The 14,575-nt window shown below is 44.4% G+C and overlaps 1 protein-coding gene across 1 annotated transcript in view; it reads right to left on the bottom strand.

Moving 5' to 3' along the window:
- ZFYVE28 (zinc finger FYVE-type containing 28) overlaps window positions 1-14,575 on the bottom strand; it is a 2,243,904-nt gene that overhangs the window by 1,253,378 nt on the left and 975,951 nt on the right. Inside the window, exon 4 of the mRNA XM_044062894.1 lies at window positions 2,770-2,972. Within this exon, the coding sequence (XP_043918829.1) occupies window positions 2,770-2,972 (203 nt within the window). The remainder of the gene's footprint in view (window positions 1-2,769; window positions 2,973-14,575) is intronic.

Raw genomic sequence — 14,575 nt, 5'->3', positions numbered from 1 at the left:
CTTTGATACATATATATATATATATATATATATATATATATATATAAATCAAAAAGAAATCAAAAGTATTTAATAATAAAGATGAAGGGAAGCTCCCAAACTGATCTTACTGGAGAGTTTGGAAGTTGTGATCCACCAATGCAGGCTGCTGTGTAACTTCTACAGCTGACACAAAAAACACTGAATAACCGACGTCCTGATACAGGGATTAGGCTTCTCCTAATGGGAAGGGCTTAGCAAATGCCCTATCACAAGGACTCAGAGAGGGGAATTCTAAGATCTGGAAAGATGTCAGTGTGGGTTTGTGTGGGCATGGAACCCATATGCCACAGAAGCAGTATGAATGATGAACATCTCATCTTTCCTACTATACAACCATTTTCAGTGCTGTGCCCACACCTCTCAACTGTACAGATATTTGCAGAATGGCAAGATTTTTATCTCATATTTCTGGTCCATTTTTCATAAAAATAGCGGTTTTCTATCAAATCACTGACAAGTCATTAAAGACTGAAGTCAGAAAATGACATTCAAGTTTCAGACTTCATACCCTTCAGAAAATTCTTGCTAACACAAAACCTGTCATTCTATCAACTTCCTAAGTTTGTAATAGCAATATTTAAAAACTGCCCCTATTTTTGGGCCTTTGTCTCCCATTATTTACGGCTTTGTCCAGACTTCTTGCTCTAAGAGGTTGAGAGGTATGGCTGCGTCCATGACCTACTCTCAAAAAACAATACGTTACATGAACTCCAAGAGGAGCTAAACCTACACATAAAAATGCTAGTTAACCTTAGCCTTACTTCGGGATATGTACCTGAAACACTGGCGTACAGCAACAGTGGTCCCACTCCACAAAGGGGGTGCCTCTACAGACCCTGGAAACTACCGCCCCATAAGCTTAACCAGCCTGGTCTGCAAAGCTATGGAAAGAATCATTATGGAACTCATAAACAGAGACATAGGGGACCTACAGACACTTGACCCTACCCAGTTCGGCTTTGTAAAGGGCAGATCCTGCCTTTTGAACCTGGTTGATTTTTTCAAAACAGTCACTAGAGCCATTGATGAGGGCAAAGCAGTCCATACAGCCTACCTGGACTTGGCTAAGGCCTTCGACACAATACCCCACTCAGGCATCATAGATAAGCTCAACAGCTTAAACGTAAACCCTTATGTCACTAGATGGGTTGCAAACTGGCTAAAGGACAGAACCCATAAAGTTAAAATCGCTGGAGCAATGTCAGGCTCAAAGCCAGTCACAAGTGGTGTCCCACAGGGATCTGTCCTGGGACCCCTCTTGTTCGGCATTTATTTCTCAGATGTTAAAGCAAACATGGGAGGGCTGTGGCTGACAAAGTTCACAGATGACTGCAAACTAGGCGCCATAGTCAATACACCAGTGGACACATACATCCTACAAAAAGGCCTCACAGAAATGGACAACTGGTGCTGGAGTCACGGCCTTAAACTAAATGCCAAAAAATGTATAGTCATCCCCTTTGGGAAAAACAAAGTACCCACAAATTATCACATAGACAGCAACCCACTGAGTACGGAAAAAGTAATCAGAGACATAGGGACCCAAATCGACAGCGACCTCTCATTTGACACCCACGTTGCCAAAGTGGTCAGAAAAACATTCTACCTTGCACACCTCATCATGAAGGGATTCACATCCAGATCCAAGGATGTCATTGTACCCCTATACTCCTCCTCATCAGACTCATGATTGAGTACAATTCCCCATTTGGTATGTACCTCACTCGGCATTTGCAACAGCTGGAGAGACCACAAAAGTACCTCATCAAGGGTCTCCAACATATGTCTTATTCTGCCAGACTAAAGAAACTTCAGCTCTATTCAGTAGCATACCGCCTGCTCAGAGGTGATCTTTGCCTGATGTACAAGGCCATGTCCAATCAGGATCTGATGGACATGCTCCACCTCAAAAAAATCCAAATCCATCAGGACCACGAGAGCTAAAGACTTAAACCTCGGCACAAGTATGAATAGGACATGCTGGAGGGATAGATTCATAACCCAGAGGCTTCCCATGCTTTGGAACAAGATCCCAGTTCATATTAGGCAGAGCCCCTCACTGACTCTCTTCAAGAGAAATCTTGATGAGTGGATGGGAGATCGTAAGTTTACCCCAGGGGTCACATCTGTGTCACTGCTAGACAGGGGCACAGCAAACTAATTCTATTATATAAAGGGACCTTCATTGTGTCACTACTAGACAGAGGCACAGTATTCTAAATTTATTCTGTACATTTTTTGTACCATTTCATGGGGTGGCAAAAGCCACATCACTATGGCTAGGCTTACAAAATGCCCCAGGGCAGATAGCCTAGTACTATACTATGAAACTATGACACTAAATAATGAAAAATACCCTCACAATGTGGACCACTCATAGCTGCAAGAGTTATAAGCTTATATTTACTTAGGCACTTCTTAGTGTGCATTACACAACTCAAAAATTCATTACTACCATTTCAACAGCATACCATGATTAGCAGAATTCTTCTAAATTATTATGTCAAAAGGCATGTTTTAATTAATTCCCCAAAGCACGCATACAGACATATATTTGAAAGAAGCAACTCCAGTAAGTAGTAATACAGGAGAACGTTACATACTTATGATGTACTGCGTTACCACACTGACATAGAAACTACCTTAAGAAATGCAACACTTTAAGGTCAAAGTCTGCCTTAATGAAAAATACATGAACTACATTAAAGTTGCTTAAAATGGTTTTACCTTAGTTCAAATTCTGCAAACAAAACATCAAAATGCTTGAGAGACTCCTTCATTTTATCAGTGTAAACATTCAGATCCCGTAATGCTTGATCACGCATAGTGTTTCTCACTTCTTCCAGACTCCGGGTCAAGTCTTTAGCAAGTGGACGCATTGCCATACTCTCTATTTCCCGATTCATGATGATAGAACCAGCAGCTAAACACTGTTGTTACAGAAAACATACTACATCATTAAAAACAAACTGATTTTCAAGTTCAGCAGAAGTAACACAATACTTACTGAACAGAGAACAACTGCAATACAGTATTATCAGCATAATAAAGCATACCGATTTATAAAATAAGTCAACTACCCATCATATTTTTCAAATCATGAAGACTGAAAATATCAATAATACAAAATGTCCTTCCAGCTATACACAAACTACATAAAACAGCAAATGAAAATAAAAGTACAGTTTTGTACCTACCATAAATGTAGATGTTCGAGGATCCACATTGCTGCAGTCATAACCTGTGGGTAGTCCGCTGTCCTTGGTCGGCCCGAATACCAAAGTGTTAGGCTGGCGTCGGTCATAGTCGCTCAGATCTGACGTCAGTACGCAGTGGTACTAAAGCGCATGACCGACGCCATATCCTCAGTCTTTCTTGCCCCAGATGTCAGAAGGCCTAAAAAAGAAAGGCCATGGCCAAAAATAGAAAATACCCAACCACCAATTACAGAAAAAATAATTACCCCAACAACAACACAGCAACCCTAAACTATAGAGGGGAAGGAGGGAGGGCAAATTGGACTGCAGCAATGTGGATCCTCGAACATCTACATTTATGGTAGGTACAAAACTGTACTATGTTCTTCGTCTCACATTGCTGCAGTCATAACCTGTGGGTAGAATCCCAAAGCAAAGGTAAGGGAGGTTGGCAAACTCAAAAAGCACTAGGAGCTGCTAACATGCCCTGTAAAACTGCAGTGGCAAACCCAGCCCTAGATTTGGAATAAAGGGGAAGATGGTAATGTTTAGTAAAAGTGTGCACTGAACTCCAAGTAGCTGCCTCCAAAATATCCTTAGTAGCTACTCCCCTTAAAAAAGCAGTAGATGTGGCAGTAGCCCTAGTGGAATGAGGTCTGATCCCAGCCGGAACATCCTTTCCATGATGAGAATAACAAAAAGCAATACAATGGCTAATCCACTTAGAAATAGTTTGCTTTGAAACAGGTTTTCCTTGTGAACCCAAGGCAAAAGAAATGAATAACTGTTGAGACTGCCTGAACCCTTTAGTTCTGCTCAAATAATAACATAACTGCCTGTGAATATCCAAAGAGTGCAAATTTTTTTCCCCTTTATTTTGGGGATCAGCATAAAAAGTAGGCAAATGAATAGATTGGTTCAAGGCCACATCAGAAACAACTTTAGGCATAAAAGTAGGGTTAGTACGCAAGGATACCCTATCCTTATGAAATATTAGGAAGGGTTCAACTGCCATTAGAGCCTGTAATTCAGATACCCTCCTAGCAGACGTAATGGCCAACAAAAAAGCAGTCTTCCAAGACAAAAACTTCAACTCAGATGTAGCTGCAGGTTCAAAAGGAGGTAAAGTTAGCTTCTCCAACACAAAATTGAGATCCCAGGAAGGAGTAGGAGCTCTACGTGGGGGTCTTATGTTCTTTGCCCCTCTAAGAAATTGCTTAAACAAAGGGTGAGAAAATAATGGTGGGTCACAGTCATAGTGAGCAGAAATGGCTGCAGCATGAACTTTCACGGAGGAGAAAGACAAACCCTTGTCTAATAATTCTGTAAGGTACTGTAGTGTAACACTCAAATTAGGCACTGAAACATTAAAGCTCTTTGCTGTGCTCCAAAGAAAAAATCTCCTCCATTTATCAGCATAAACTTTCCTTGTACTAGGCCGTCTGGCTTCCAAAATGACATTCAAAACTTGTTGAGGAAGCTGCGACCCCCCAGGGTCTAAAACAGAATATGCCAGGCTGTCAGATGCAGGGACTGTATCCTGACATTGAGGAAATGATTGTTTGCCTGAGACAAAAGGTGTGGGATTGATGGCAAAAGCCAAGGAGGCTCCCGTACTAAACTCCTCAGCAGAGGGTACCAGTGCTGACGTGGCCAATCCGGAGCTATTAGAATCATGCAAGGCTTGTCCTGTCTTACCTTCAAGAGCACCTTGGGAAGGAGAGGCAGAGGAGGAAAGGCATAGACGTGAAGGTTGTTCCAACTGAAAGATAGAGCATCCACTTTCCAAGCTTTTGGGTGAAACATCTTTGTGCAAAATTTTGGCAGTTGGAAATTTAGTGGAGAAGCGAACAAATCTATGTCTGGAGTTCCCCAAGCCACTGTCAACTTTTGAAATACATGAGGATCCAATTTCCACTCGTGGGGATCCACCATCTGTCTGCTCAAAACATCTGCTAAGGAGTTCTGTGCTCCTGGCAGAAACCTTGCTTGAAGAGTGAGGAGCTTGTCTGCAAAGAGGGTACGAATGGGTTCCCTCCTGCTTGTTGATGTACCACATGACTGTTGTGTTGTCTGTTTGAATCAACACCTGTCCCGGTTGAAGTAGGTCCTTGAAAGCCATCAGTGCAAATTGGACTGCTAACATCTCCTTCATGTTGATATGCAAATGCTGTAGTCTGGGAGGCCACGTGTCTTGAATCCATTTCCCATTGAAGTGTGCACCCCAAGCCACGTCTGAGGCATCTGTCGTTAAGATCTGACTCGCCTCTGGTCGGGTCACAGAGAGTCCCTTGTTTAGCTGACATTCCTGAGCCCACCACAAAAATTCCCTTTGGATGCAAGGTATTATCTGAATGACAGTGTCCAAATCGTGGCAGTGTTGAGTCCATACACTTTTGAGATACCATTGTAGCTTCCTCATATGCAGTTTGGCATTGGGAAGTACCAGAATACAAGATGCCATGAACCCCAAGGCTTGAAGGACTGTCCTTGCAGTCAGCCTGGACAGTAGGGATAATTGCTGGAAGTAAAGGGAAAGATCTCTTTGTTTGTCCGGGGTCAGAAAAGCCATCTGAGAGGCTGTATTCAGTCTCACACCCAGAAAGCACATGTCCTGAGAGGATACTAGACTGGACTTTGTTTCGTTCACAGAATACCCTAGGCACCTTAATACTGCCATTACATACTGTAGATGCTGAAGTAACGTGACTTTGTCTTGAGCAAGAATCAGGCAATCGTCCAGATAAGGATAAATTTGTATTCCTCTTAGTCTTAAGAAGGCTATCACAGGAGCCAGGACCTTTGTGAACACCCTGGGCAGTAGATAAGCCAAAGGGCAATGCAGAGAACTGATAATGAAAAGTACCAGCCAGCAGGAACCTCCTGCAGCTGGGCCTGATAGGAATGTGAAGATAAGCCTCTTTGAGATCCAAAGTTACCATCCAGTGATCTTTGCCTAGCAGAGGCAAAAGTTGCTGCAAAGTTAACATCTTGAATTTTGGAATGTCTAGGTATGTGTTGAGGGATAGACAAATCCAGAATTGGCCTCCAAGTGTTTCCTTTCTTTGGCACAAGGAACAGGCGAGAATAAAATCCTAGGCCTACTTCTGACGGAGGTACCACCTGGATAGCCCCCATTTTTAAAAGTAAAGAAATCTGCTTGTGAGCCTCCAGCTTTTTCTGAGGAGGTACGTCCGGCATGCCCTTGAAAGGAGGCAAGGTGTGAAAATAAAACTTGTAACCTCGATCTATCATGTCCAGCACCCATTTGTCCTGGGTGACCAAAAGCCAATTTTGCTTGAAAAGTGCCAGCTTTCCTCCTAGAGGAGATGCCAGACAGGAGGGATCTGGCAGCTGGAGATACAGGTCATTGGGTCTGTTTACGAAAAGGCTGACCCCCTGTCCTCACCAGAAGATTGTGCAGGAGAACTCCACGTCCTAGGTCTGAAAGAACCCTGAGCATGAGCTCTACCCCTACCACGTCTAGATCTGCCCTTAGACTGTAAATCAGAAGAAGGATAAGCCCATCCTTTTGCAGGCCAATTTCTGCTAAACTTAGGGGGCTGCACTTGTAAAAATTCCTTAACAGTTTGCATAGACTTAGCCTTTTCTTCATTTTCTTCAAAACTGACTCCACAGGAGAACCAAAAAGAACTTCAGATTGAAGGGGAGCATCCAAAATTCGAGCTTTAACATGCTCTGACAAGTTCTGATCCTTAAGCCAGGCGTGCCTACGAATAACTGAACCAGTGGCAGCCACCCTGGAAGAAGCCTGAAGAGCATCAAAGCCACACTGCAAGGAATGCTTACCTACCTGATCAGAGGCATGAACTAGATCCTGCAATTCCTTACACTCTATACCCTCAGCTAAAGCATCTACCTTAGATTTTAACTGGCTCAACAGAAAATTCTGGTACTTCAGCATATGAAACTGACAATTTAAAGCCCTCATAGCTAGTGTGGAGGAGGTATACACTTTTTTACCCCACCTATCCAAAGCCCTAGAATCTTTATCCAGAGGAACTGGATTCTTTACTACAGAAGCTCTGACACCCTTAGGTCCCTGGCTAATAGTTTCCGGGTCAGCTCTAGGACTCTTATACAAATATTTATGAGCCTCTGGAACTCTGTAATACCTGTCTGGCTTGACAGGGGCAGGAGGCAAGGAATCAGGATTAAGGGAAGCCTCAGAAAAAACATCCTGAACAACATCCAAAACAGGGGGAATGGCCAAGGGCCTATGCTGTGGTAAAAACAAAAATTCCCTAAGCCTCTTACGAGAATCTGAGAAATCCTGACCCTCCCACTTAAAATGCTCCCTCATGGAATGCAGAGTTTCAGAAAAGGAAAAATCCTCTGGAGGAGAAGCAGAAGGACAGGAATCCTCTGCATCCGAATCAGAATAAGGAGGAAAATCCTGAATGTCCTCAGCTGAAGACTCAGAGTAATCTGAGGAATGCTCCAACCCCTCCACCTCTGTCTCCACCCTAGGCCTCTTATCCGGAGGGGGCATAGAACCTCTGATTAAAGTAATCAAATCCTCTGCCATTTTCAGCATATGTTTTTAGGAACAGAACCTGCAGAACTAGGGCTGACGCCAGTGCCAGAAGGACCAGGCCTGGCTTTGGAAGGGGCTTTAGAGACAGACGTAGAAGGCCTAACAACCTTATGCAAAGAAGGAACTACAGAAACTTGAGAGGCCCCCTCGGCCTGACCTAACTCCTGAGAGGCCAATTCCTGTAAGATTAAAGGCTCCCCCTGAGATTCAGCTGAAACCTCGGCTGGATCCACAGATTCCACCGTAGTTTCCAAAGAACCGGCGTCCGCGGGCGACTCATCCTGCTTGGACTTTAACGACTTATCTTTACGCTTCTTAGCGGTAGCGGGCATCGGAGGATCCGACGGCATGTTGTAGTTACACCGCTTACCGAAAACAAGTCTAGCACAATCTAACCTGCGTTTAATGGTGCGCTTATTAAATCTAGCGCAAAAGCGACACCCGACTACGTCGTGCTCAGGCCCCAAGCAAGGAATACAGAGAGAGTGGTAGTCCCTATGAGGTATCTGTTTCCCACAAGAAATACAATTATTAACTTTTTCTGACATCCGGATTTAACTGAGGCAAGAAAAGACAAAAATATTCCCCAACGGGGTACTTAGCCCAACTTGGTCTTCGGTCTGAAACTCAGAATACGAAAATTTCAGGACGCCGAACGGCACTTGCAAGCTCTGCTTCTGCTTTGGACCATGCGGCAAGAAAGACTGGGGATATGGCGTCGGTCATGCGCTTTAGTACCACTGTGTACTGACGTCAGATCTGAGCGACTATGACCGACACCAGCCTAACACTTTGGTATTCGGGCCGACCGAGGACAGCGGACTACCCACAGGTTATGACTGCAGCAATGTGAGACGAAGAACATCCACTGTTCAGGAAGCAAGTTTGATGGTCAGATTCAGATACGTTTATTGTGCAGGGTTAGTACTCCTTGAAATGTACAACAAAATGCTAACATGCAGATCAGAAACAACTAAATACTAAAACGTGAACTAATAAGTTGCTGTATACCATCGCCCAATATATTGCGAATTATGTACGAAAATAATCTTACAAGCATGAAAACAGCCGCTAACCTGACTCAAAGCCACATACACATATGTCAAAAAGTCAAATTCCCATCTGTCTCCTCAAAATGCAATACTAAGCAGTGACAGAACATGCAGTCAGAGAACGCTATACAACTTTTCTCACTCACAAACACCTAAGCACAATATCTACAAATGCAAATTATTAACTGAGAAAGAAAATGTACAGATATCTGCCAAACACTCTATATTCGCTTTCTTAGCTCTCTAATATACTTTCATCTCTTTCTCCTCCTATCTCTCTAAATATGTCTAGGTATATATGAGACACACACGTTTGTATACATGTGTGTAGGTGTATATATATATATATATATATATATATATATATATTAGTATATATACGTATCTATATATATATCTATATCTATATATATATATATATATATATATATATATATATATATATATATATATATATATACACATATTCACTATACAAAATCAAAATACTGAAATATAGAATCTCAGTATCTTGAGACTGTATAGCCAAAAAACCACATAACCGAAAACTTACAACCTCGAAAATCAAACATGTAACCATACACATATACACACTCCACCAAACAAACACACATACACCTACCTAAACAACACTACAAGAAAGAAAACAACACACACAATCACAACATAGCACACAAACACAGCTATCCTACCTACAAGCAGGGGGGCAAGCCCCCCTGCACCCCCGCAACTTAAATATACTAACTCCAAGATCGCACTAAACACACAAACACATAAAACCCACCACTACACACACACACACACACACACACACACACACACTAAAATCGCTACCCAGTACCCTTAAGAAAACACCACTTACCTTAATCCCCAGCTAAATCCCCACACTGCACCACGTCACGAACGCGACACCACAACAGCAGATTCAACATTTACGCTCGATATAGTGCAGTTCCGCGTAATTGCACTTTCGACTATACAGTCTCGAGATACTGAAATTTGACATTTCAGTATTTCGAGATTGTATAATGAACCTGTGTGTGTGTGTGTGTGTGTGTGTGTGTGTGTATATATATATATATATATATATATATATATATATATATATATATATAGTTCCCCTTCACAAGATCGAATGGATGGAAGCTCGAAATTCATAATCTCGAGACCAGAATCTCGAACTTCCATTCACTCTAAATTTTGAATGGGAGCCTTAGGTTTAAAAAAAATGAAAAAGTTAACTTACCTTATTGCAGGAGGCCAGGTCCCCCTGTACCCTAGCAGTTTAAATGTGAATGTTCCGTGACCGCACTATAGCGGAGGAATAGAAAATCTTCCATTTTGCGCTTACGCGTATAGCGCTGAATAAGAAGTTATGTACCTACCATAACGTTCCATGTTAGTTGTCTTCTTCTCGCCTTCTTTCTTGCTGGTTGGGTTCGGAGCCGATCCTCAGCTCTGACTCGGCTATCTACTAAAGCTCGAGAGCTATTTACTGGCTCGAGGCCTCCCCATATCCCACAATGCTTGGCGCTAGATACCCAGATCTCGTTTGGCAGAGCTAACACCACAGAAAAATTTCAAGGACACCTGTCCAAACTACAAGGTTTTCCTACAGTACTAAAACAGAGGAGGACGTAGCCCAGATAAGACTCAGCCAGAGGAAGAAGGCCTCAAAAAGGGACTCTTCTCGGTCTGTCCAGGCTAGGGGGATGGAGGGTGGGATGCAAGAAAGAAGGCGAGAAGAAGACAACTAACATGGAACGTTATGGTAGGTACATAATTTCTTAATGTTAAGTTGTCTATTTCGCCTTCATTCTTGCTGGTTGGGACAGTGTCCCTAGCACCTTAGTCCTGGGTGGCTCATCGGAACACACTCTTGAGCACAGTGGAACCAAAATCAGCTCTACTCCTAGAGGCCATATCCAACTTACAATGTGAAATGAAAGTATGAGGAGTGACCCATGTGGATGCAGCACAAATAGATTCCATTAGTAGTCTTGCTTGAAAAGCTACCGAAGTAGCTAACGCTCTGGTGGAATGACCTTTAGATTTAGTAGGGAGTTCTTTATGTCTCAGCTGATAAATCAAAGTAATAGAGGACAACCACCTGGATAAGGTTACTTTAGAAACTGTCAGGCCCTGCTTGCCCTCAGCATAGGACAGGAAGAGTTGGTCTGATATTCTTGTTTGTTTAGTCCTATCCAAATAAAAACGTAATTGCCTATGAACGTCCAATTGGTGTAACGTTTGTCCAGCTTTGTTCGAATAGTTAGGAAAAGAGACAGGTAGATCGATAGCCTGATTCAGGTTTGTTTCGGAAGGTATCTTGGGCAGAAATAAAGGATTAGTCCTGAGTGAAACTCTATCCTTATGAAACACAAGGTAAGGAGGACAAATACAGAGGGCTTGAAGTTCCGAAACTCTCCTAGCTGAGATGATGGCTACTAAAAAGAGAGTCTTCCAGGAGAGAAATTTTAAGGAACAGGAAGCCGCAGATTCAAAAGGGGGGAGAATCAAGGAAGCTAATATCAAGTTTAAGTCCCACGGAGGCGGGAGATCTCTGACCGGGGGCCTAAGCAAAATAGTTCCTTTAAGAAAGGCCTTGCAAAGTTTGTGGGACATGATGCTGGTTTCTGACAGGCCAGCGTGGAAATTTGAACCAGCTTGAAAGAGTTCTGCTAAAAAATCTAGAACATGATGGACAGGGGCTGTACAGGGGTCTATATTCCTAGCCTCTGCCCAGAAAGAGAAACGTTTCCACTTACTAGCATAAGTCTTCCTGGTGGTAGATTTGTGCGAAGAAAGGATGATTTCACGCACTGGCTGAGAAATATGTGGAAGCCTGGCTAAGGTTGGAAGTGGAGCAACCAAGCTGTGAGGTTGAGAGACTGAAGGGATTGGTGCAGCCCACCCGACTGATGGATCAAGAGGTCTGGCACTGGGTCCAGATTCCAAGGCTGCTCCAGCAGGTGATGATGCAGGAATGGGAACAAAATTTGTCGAGGCCAGTAAGGGGCAATGAGGATAATCCTGGATCCCAATGCGGTCGCCTTCTGAATTAGTTTGGGAATTAGGGGAAAAGGTGGGAATGCATACAGAAGACCCCGGGGCCAATCATGAACTAGAGCGTCTCTGGGGGAGTGGCCGGGGAGGGGAAAGAGTGAAGAAATTGTCACACTTGCTGTTGAGAGGAGTTGCGAAAAGGTCGCAGCAAGGCTGACCCCATCTGCGGAAAATTTTGTCCGCTACTGACTGACTGAGAGACCACTCGTGAGGCATGAGAATAGCTCTGCTTAGCCTGTCCACTATGACTTTGGACTTCCCGGGGATGTGCGTTGCTATCAGAAACCGTTGAGAGGAGATCGCCCACTGCCAGAGTCTGAGTGCTTCTCGACATAAGGGATATGACTTGGTTCCGCCCTACTTGTTAATGTACCACACTACAGACATATTGTCTGTTTGAATTGCAATAGTCCCGGTGGGTAGAGAGTCCTGAAGAGCTTGCAACGCTAAAAGCACCACTCTCATCTCCAAGACGTTTATGTGCAGGTGGTACTCTAGAGGTTGCCAAGTGCCCTGGACAGTCCTGCCCTGAAAGTACCCCCCCACCTGATCAGGGAGGCATCCATGGTCGCCGTGGTGACAGGAGAAGGAAGTAGTAACGGTCTGCCCTGGAGTACTAGAGGGGAGACCATCCACCAAGCCAGGTGGTCTTTGCATGATTGAGTGATTATTATCTTATGAAACATCGGAAGTTGTTGAAAGGACCATTGGGTAAAAAGCATCCACTGAAGAAACCGCATGTGAAAACGAGCCAGGGGAACTAGTATGACTGCTGCTGCCATGAGACCCAACGTTTTTAGTACAAATCTGGCCTGAATCCTCTTGCACTGTAGTAAGACCTGCACATGTCGGCGAATGTCTGGCACTCTGTCTAGAGGAAGTTTTGCGGACAGATCATTTGTATTTAATCTTGCGCCTATAAAGGTTATAGACTGACAAAGTGACAATGCAGACTTTTCGAAATTGATTGAGATACCTAGCAGAGAACAAGTTTGGATGGTATAATCCCTGGATCGCAGTAGCTGATGCCTGGTGGAAGCAGTAAGGAGCCAGTCATCTAGATATGGAAACACCTGGATTCCTCGCCGTCTCAGGTGAGCCATAACCACTGCCATGCACTTGGTGAACACCCTGGGGGCTGTGGTGAGACCAAAGGGCAGGGCTCTGAACTGATAGTGACTGGCTCCCAGCCGGAAGCGGAGAAACCTTCTGGAGCGCCTGTCCATTTTGATACGGTAGTACGCATCCTGAAGGTCCATGGAGCACATCCAGTTGCCCTGACCCAAAAAGGGTAGAATGGACTGAAGCGTGACCATCCGGAACTTCATTCTTTGAACAGATTTGTTTAACCTGCTGAGAGATCAAAAATGGGTCTCCAGTCCCCTGTCTTTTTTGGTACCAAAAAGAACTTGGGAGTATATTCCGGATCCTTGCTGGTCTGCTGGGATGGCCCTTTTTCTTAGCAGTTTTGAAATTTCTAGCACTACTTGTTCCCTTAGACCGGGTGGAACATCTGGAAGTACTTGGTTGATTGTACAGGGGTGTGGACAAAGGGGATTTTGTAACCTCGGATATGATGGACTGTACCCATTTGTCTTGTGTGAGGAGATGCCAGGCTTCTGGGTACAGCGACAGTCTTCCCCTGACTGCCTCCGAAGGTGGACAGTCGGGCAGCCCCTCAGGGGTGCTGAAAGGGTTTGTCAGAGAAAGATTCTCTGCTACCCTGATTTTGCGGACCCCCTCTGCCCCTCGGGCGGCATCTATTATTGTTCCCTCCCCTGCCCCTGGAGGGAAACTCTCCACGTGCGTCAGGCACAACTCCCTGGGGTTTCCAAAACCACATTTTCCCACTCTTCTGACCTTTAGGGTATGGTCTAGAGGGAGTAGAAAAACAGACTCCCACAACAGAGAGAGTCTTGCCTTCCTGCTCACACCTGGTAAGGGTATCCTTCATCTGTGGTCCAAAAAGAGCCGAACCATCGAAGGGGGTATTGGTGAAGGATGCCTTAAAGGGGTCAGCAAAGTTAAATAACCACATCCAGGCATGTCTTCTCAAAGCCACGCCTGTACCTGCGGCCCTACTCGCCCCATCGGCTGCATAAAAAATGAGCCACATGGAGGAGTTGGCAATAGAGTTAAGGGTCGCCAGCTGGGAGTAAATCTTATCCGGAGCCCCCGCAGCTGATGGATCCTGAAGGGTATCACCCAGTTCCTTGAGAAGATCCTTTTGAAGGCGGGTGAAGTGGCACAGATAATTCAGCAACAGCATGGAAAAGGTCGCAGAGGAAAACATCCACTTCCCGTACCTGTCCATTGTCCTAGACTCTTTATTAGGTGGATGGACAGGCACCGAAGGGTCAGCAAACTCCTTCTTCGTGGCTGCTGCCACCACCATGGCATCAACGGGGACACATTTTGTCAAAAATTGTTTGTTGGGTGGGGCTGTAATGAACTTAGTGGGCCTGCGGGGACTTGGTTCCACTGTGTCCGGGGCTGACCATGCCCTTCGAGCCACTACTTCCATGAGCGGGTCGAAAGGTGGAGACACCCAGGAGGTGGAAGGGCGAGAATCAAACGCGTCCAGGTATGCCGACTCGTTCTCGGAAGGGTTAAGGGCAGTCTAGTTCCCCCTCTGCTTAAGGATCTCTAGGATGTCTGAA

The sequence above is a fragment of the Protopterus annectens genome, chromosome 2.part1, assembly GCF_019279795.1.
Source record: "Protopterus annectens isolate FY-2018-M chromosome 2.part1, PAN1.0, whole genome shotgun sequence".
Classification (NCBI taxonomy): Eukaryota; Metazoa; Chordata; order Ceratodontiformes; family Protopteridae; genus Protopterus; species Protopterus annectens.
The sequence above is the reverse complement of the archived record's forward strand: the minus strand, read 5'-3'. Positions and strand labels throughout refer to the sequence as shown.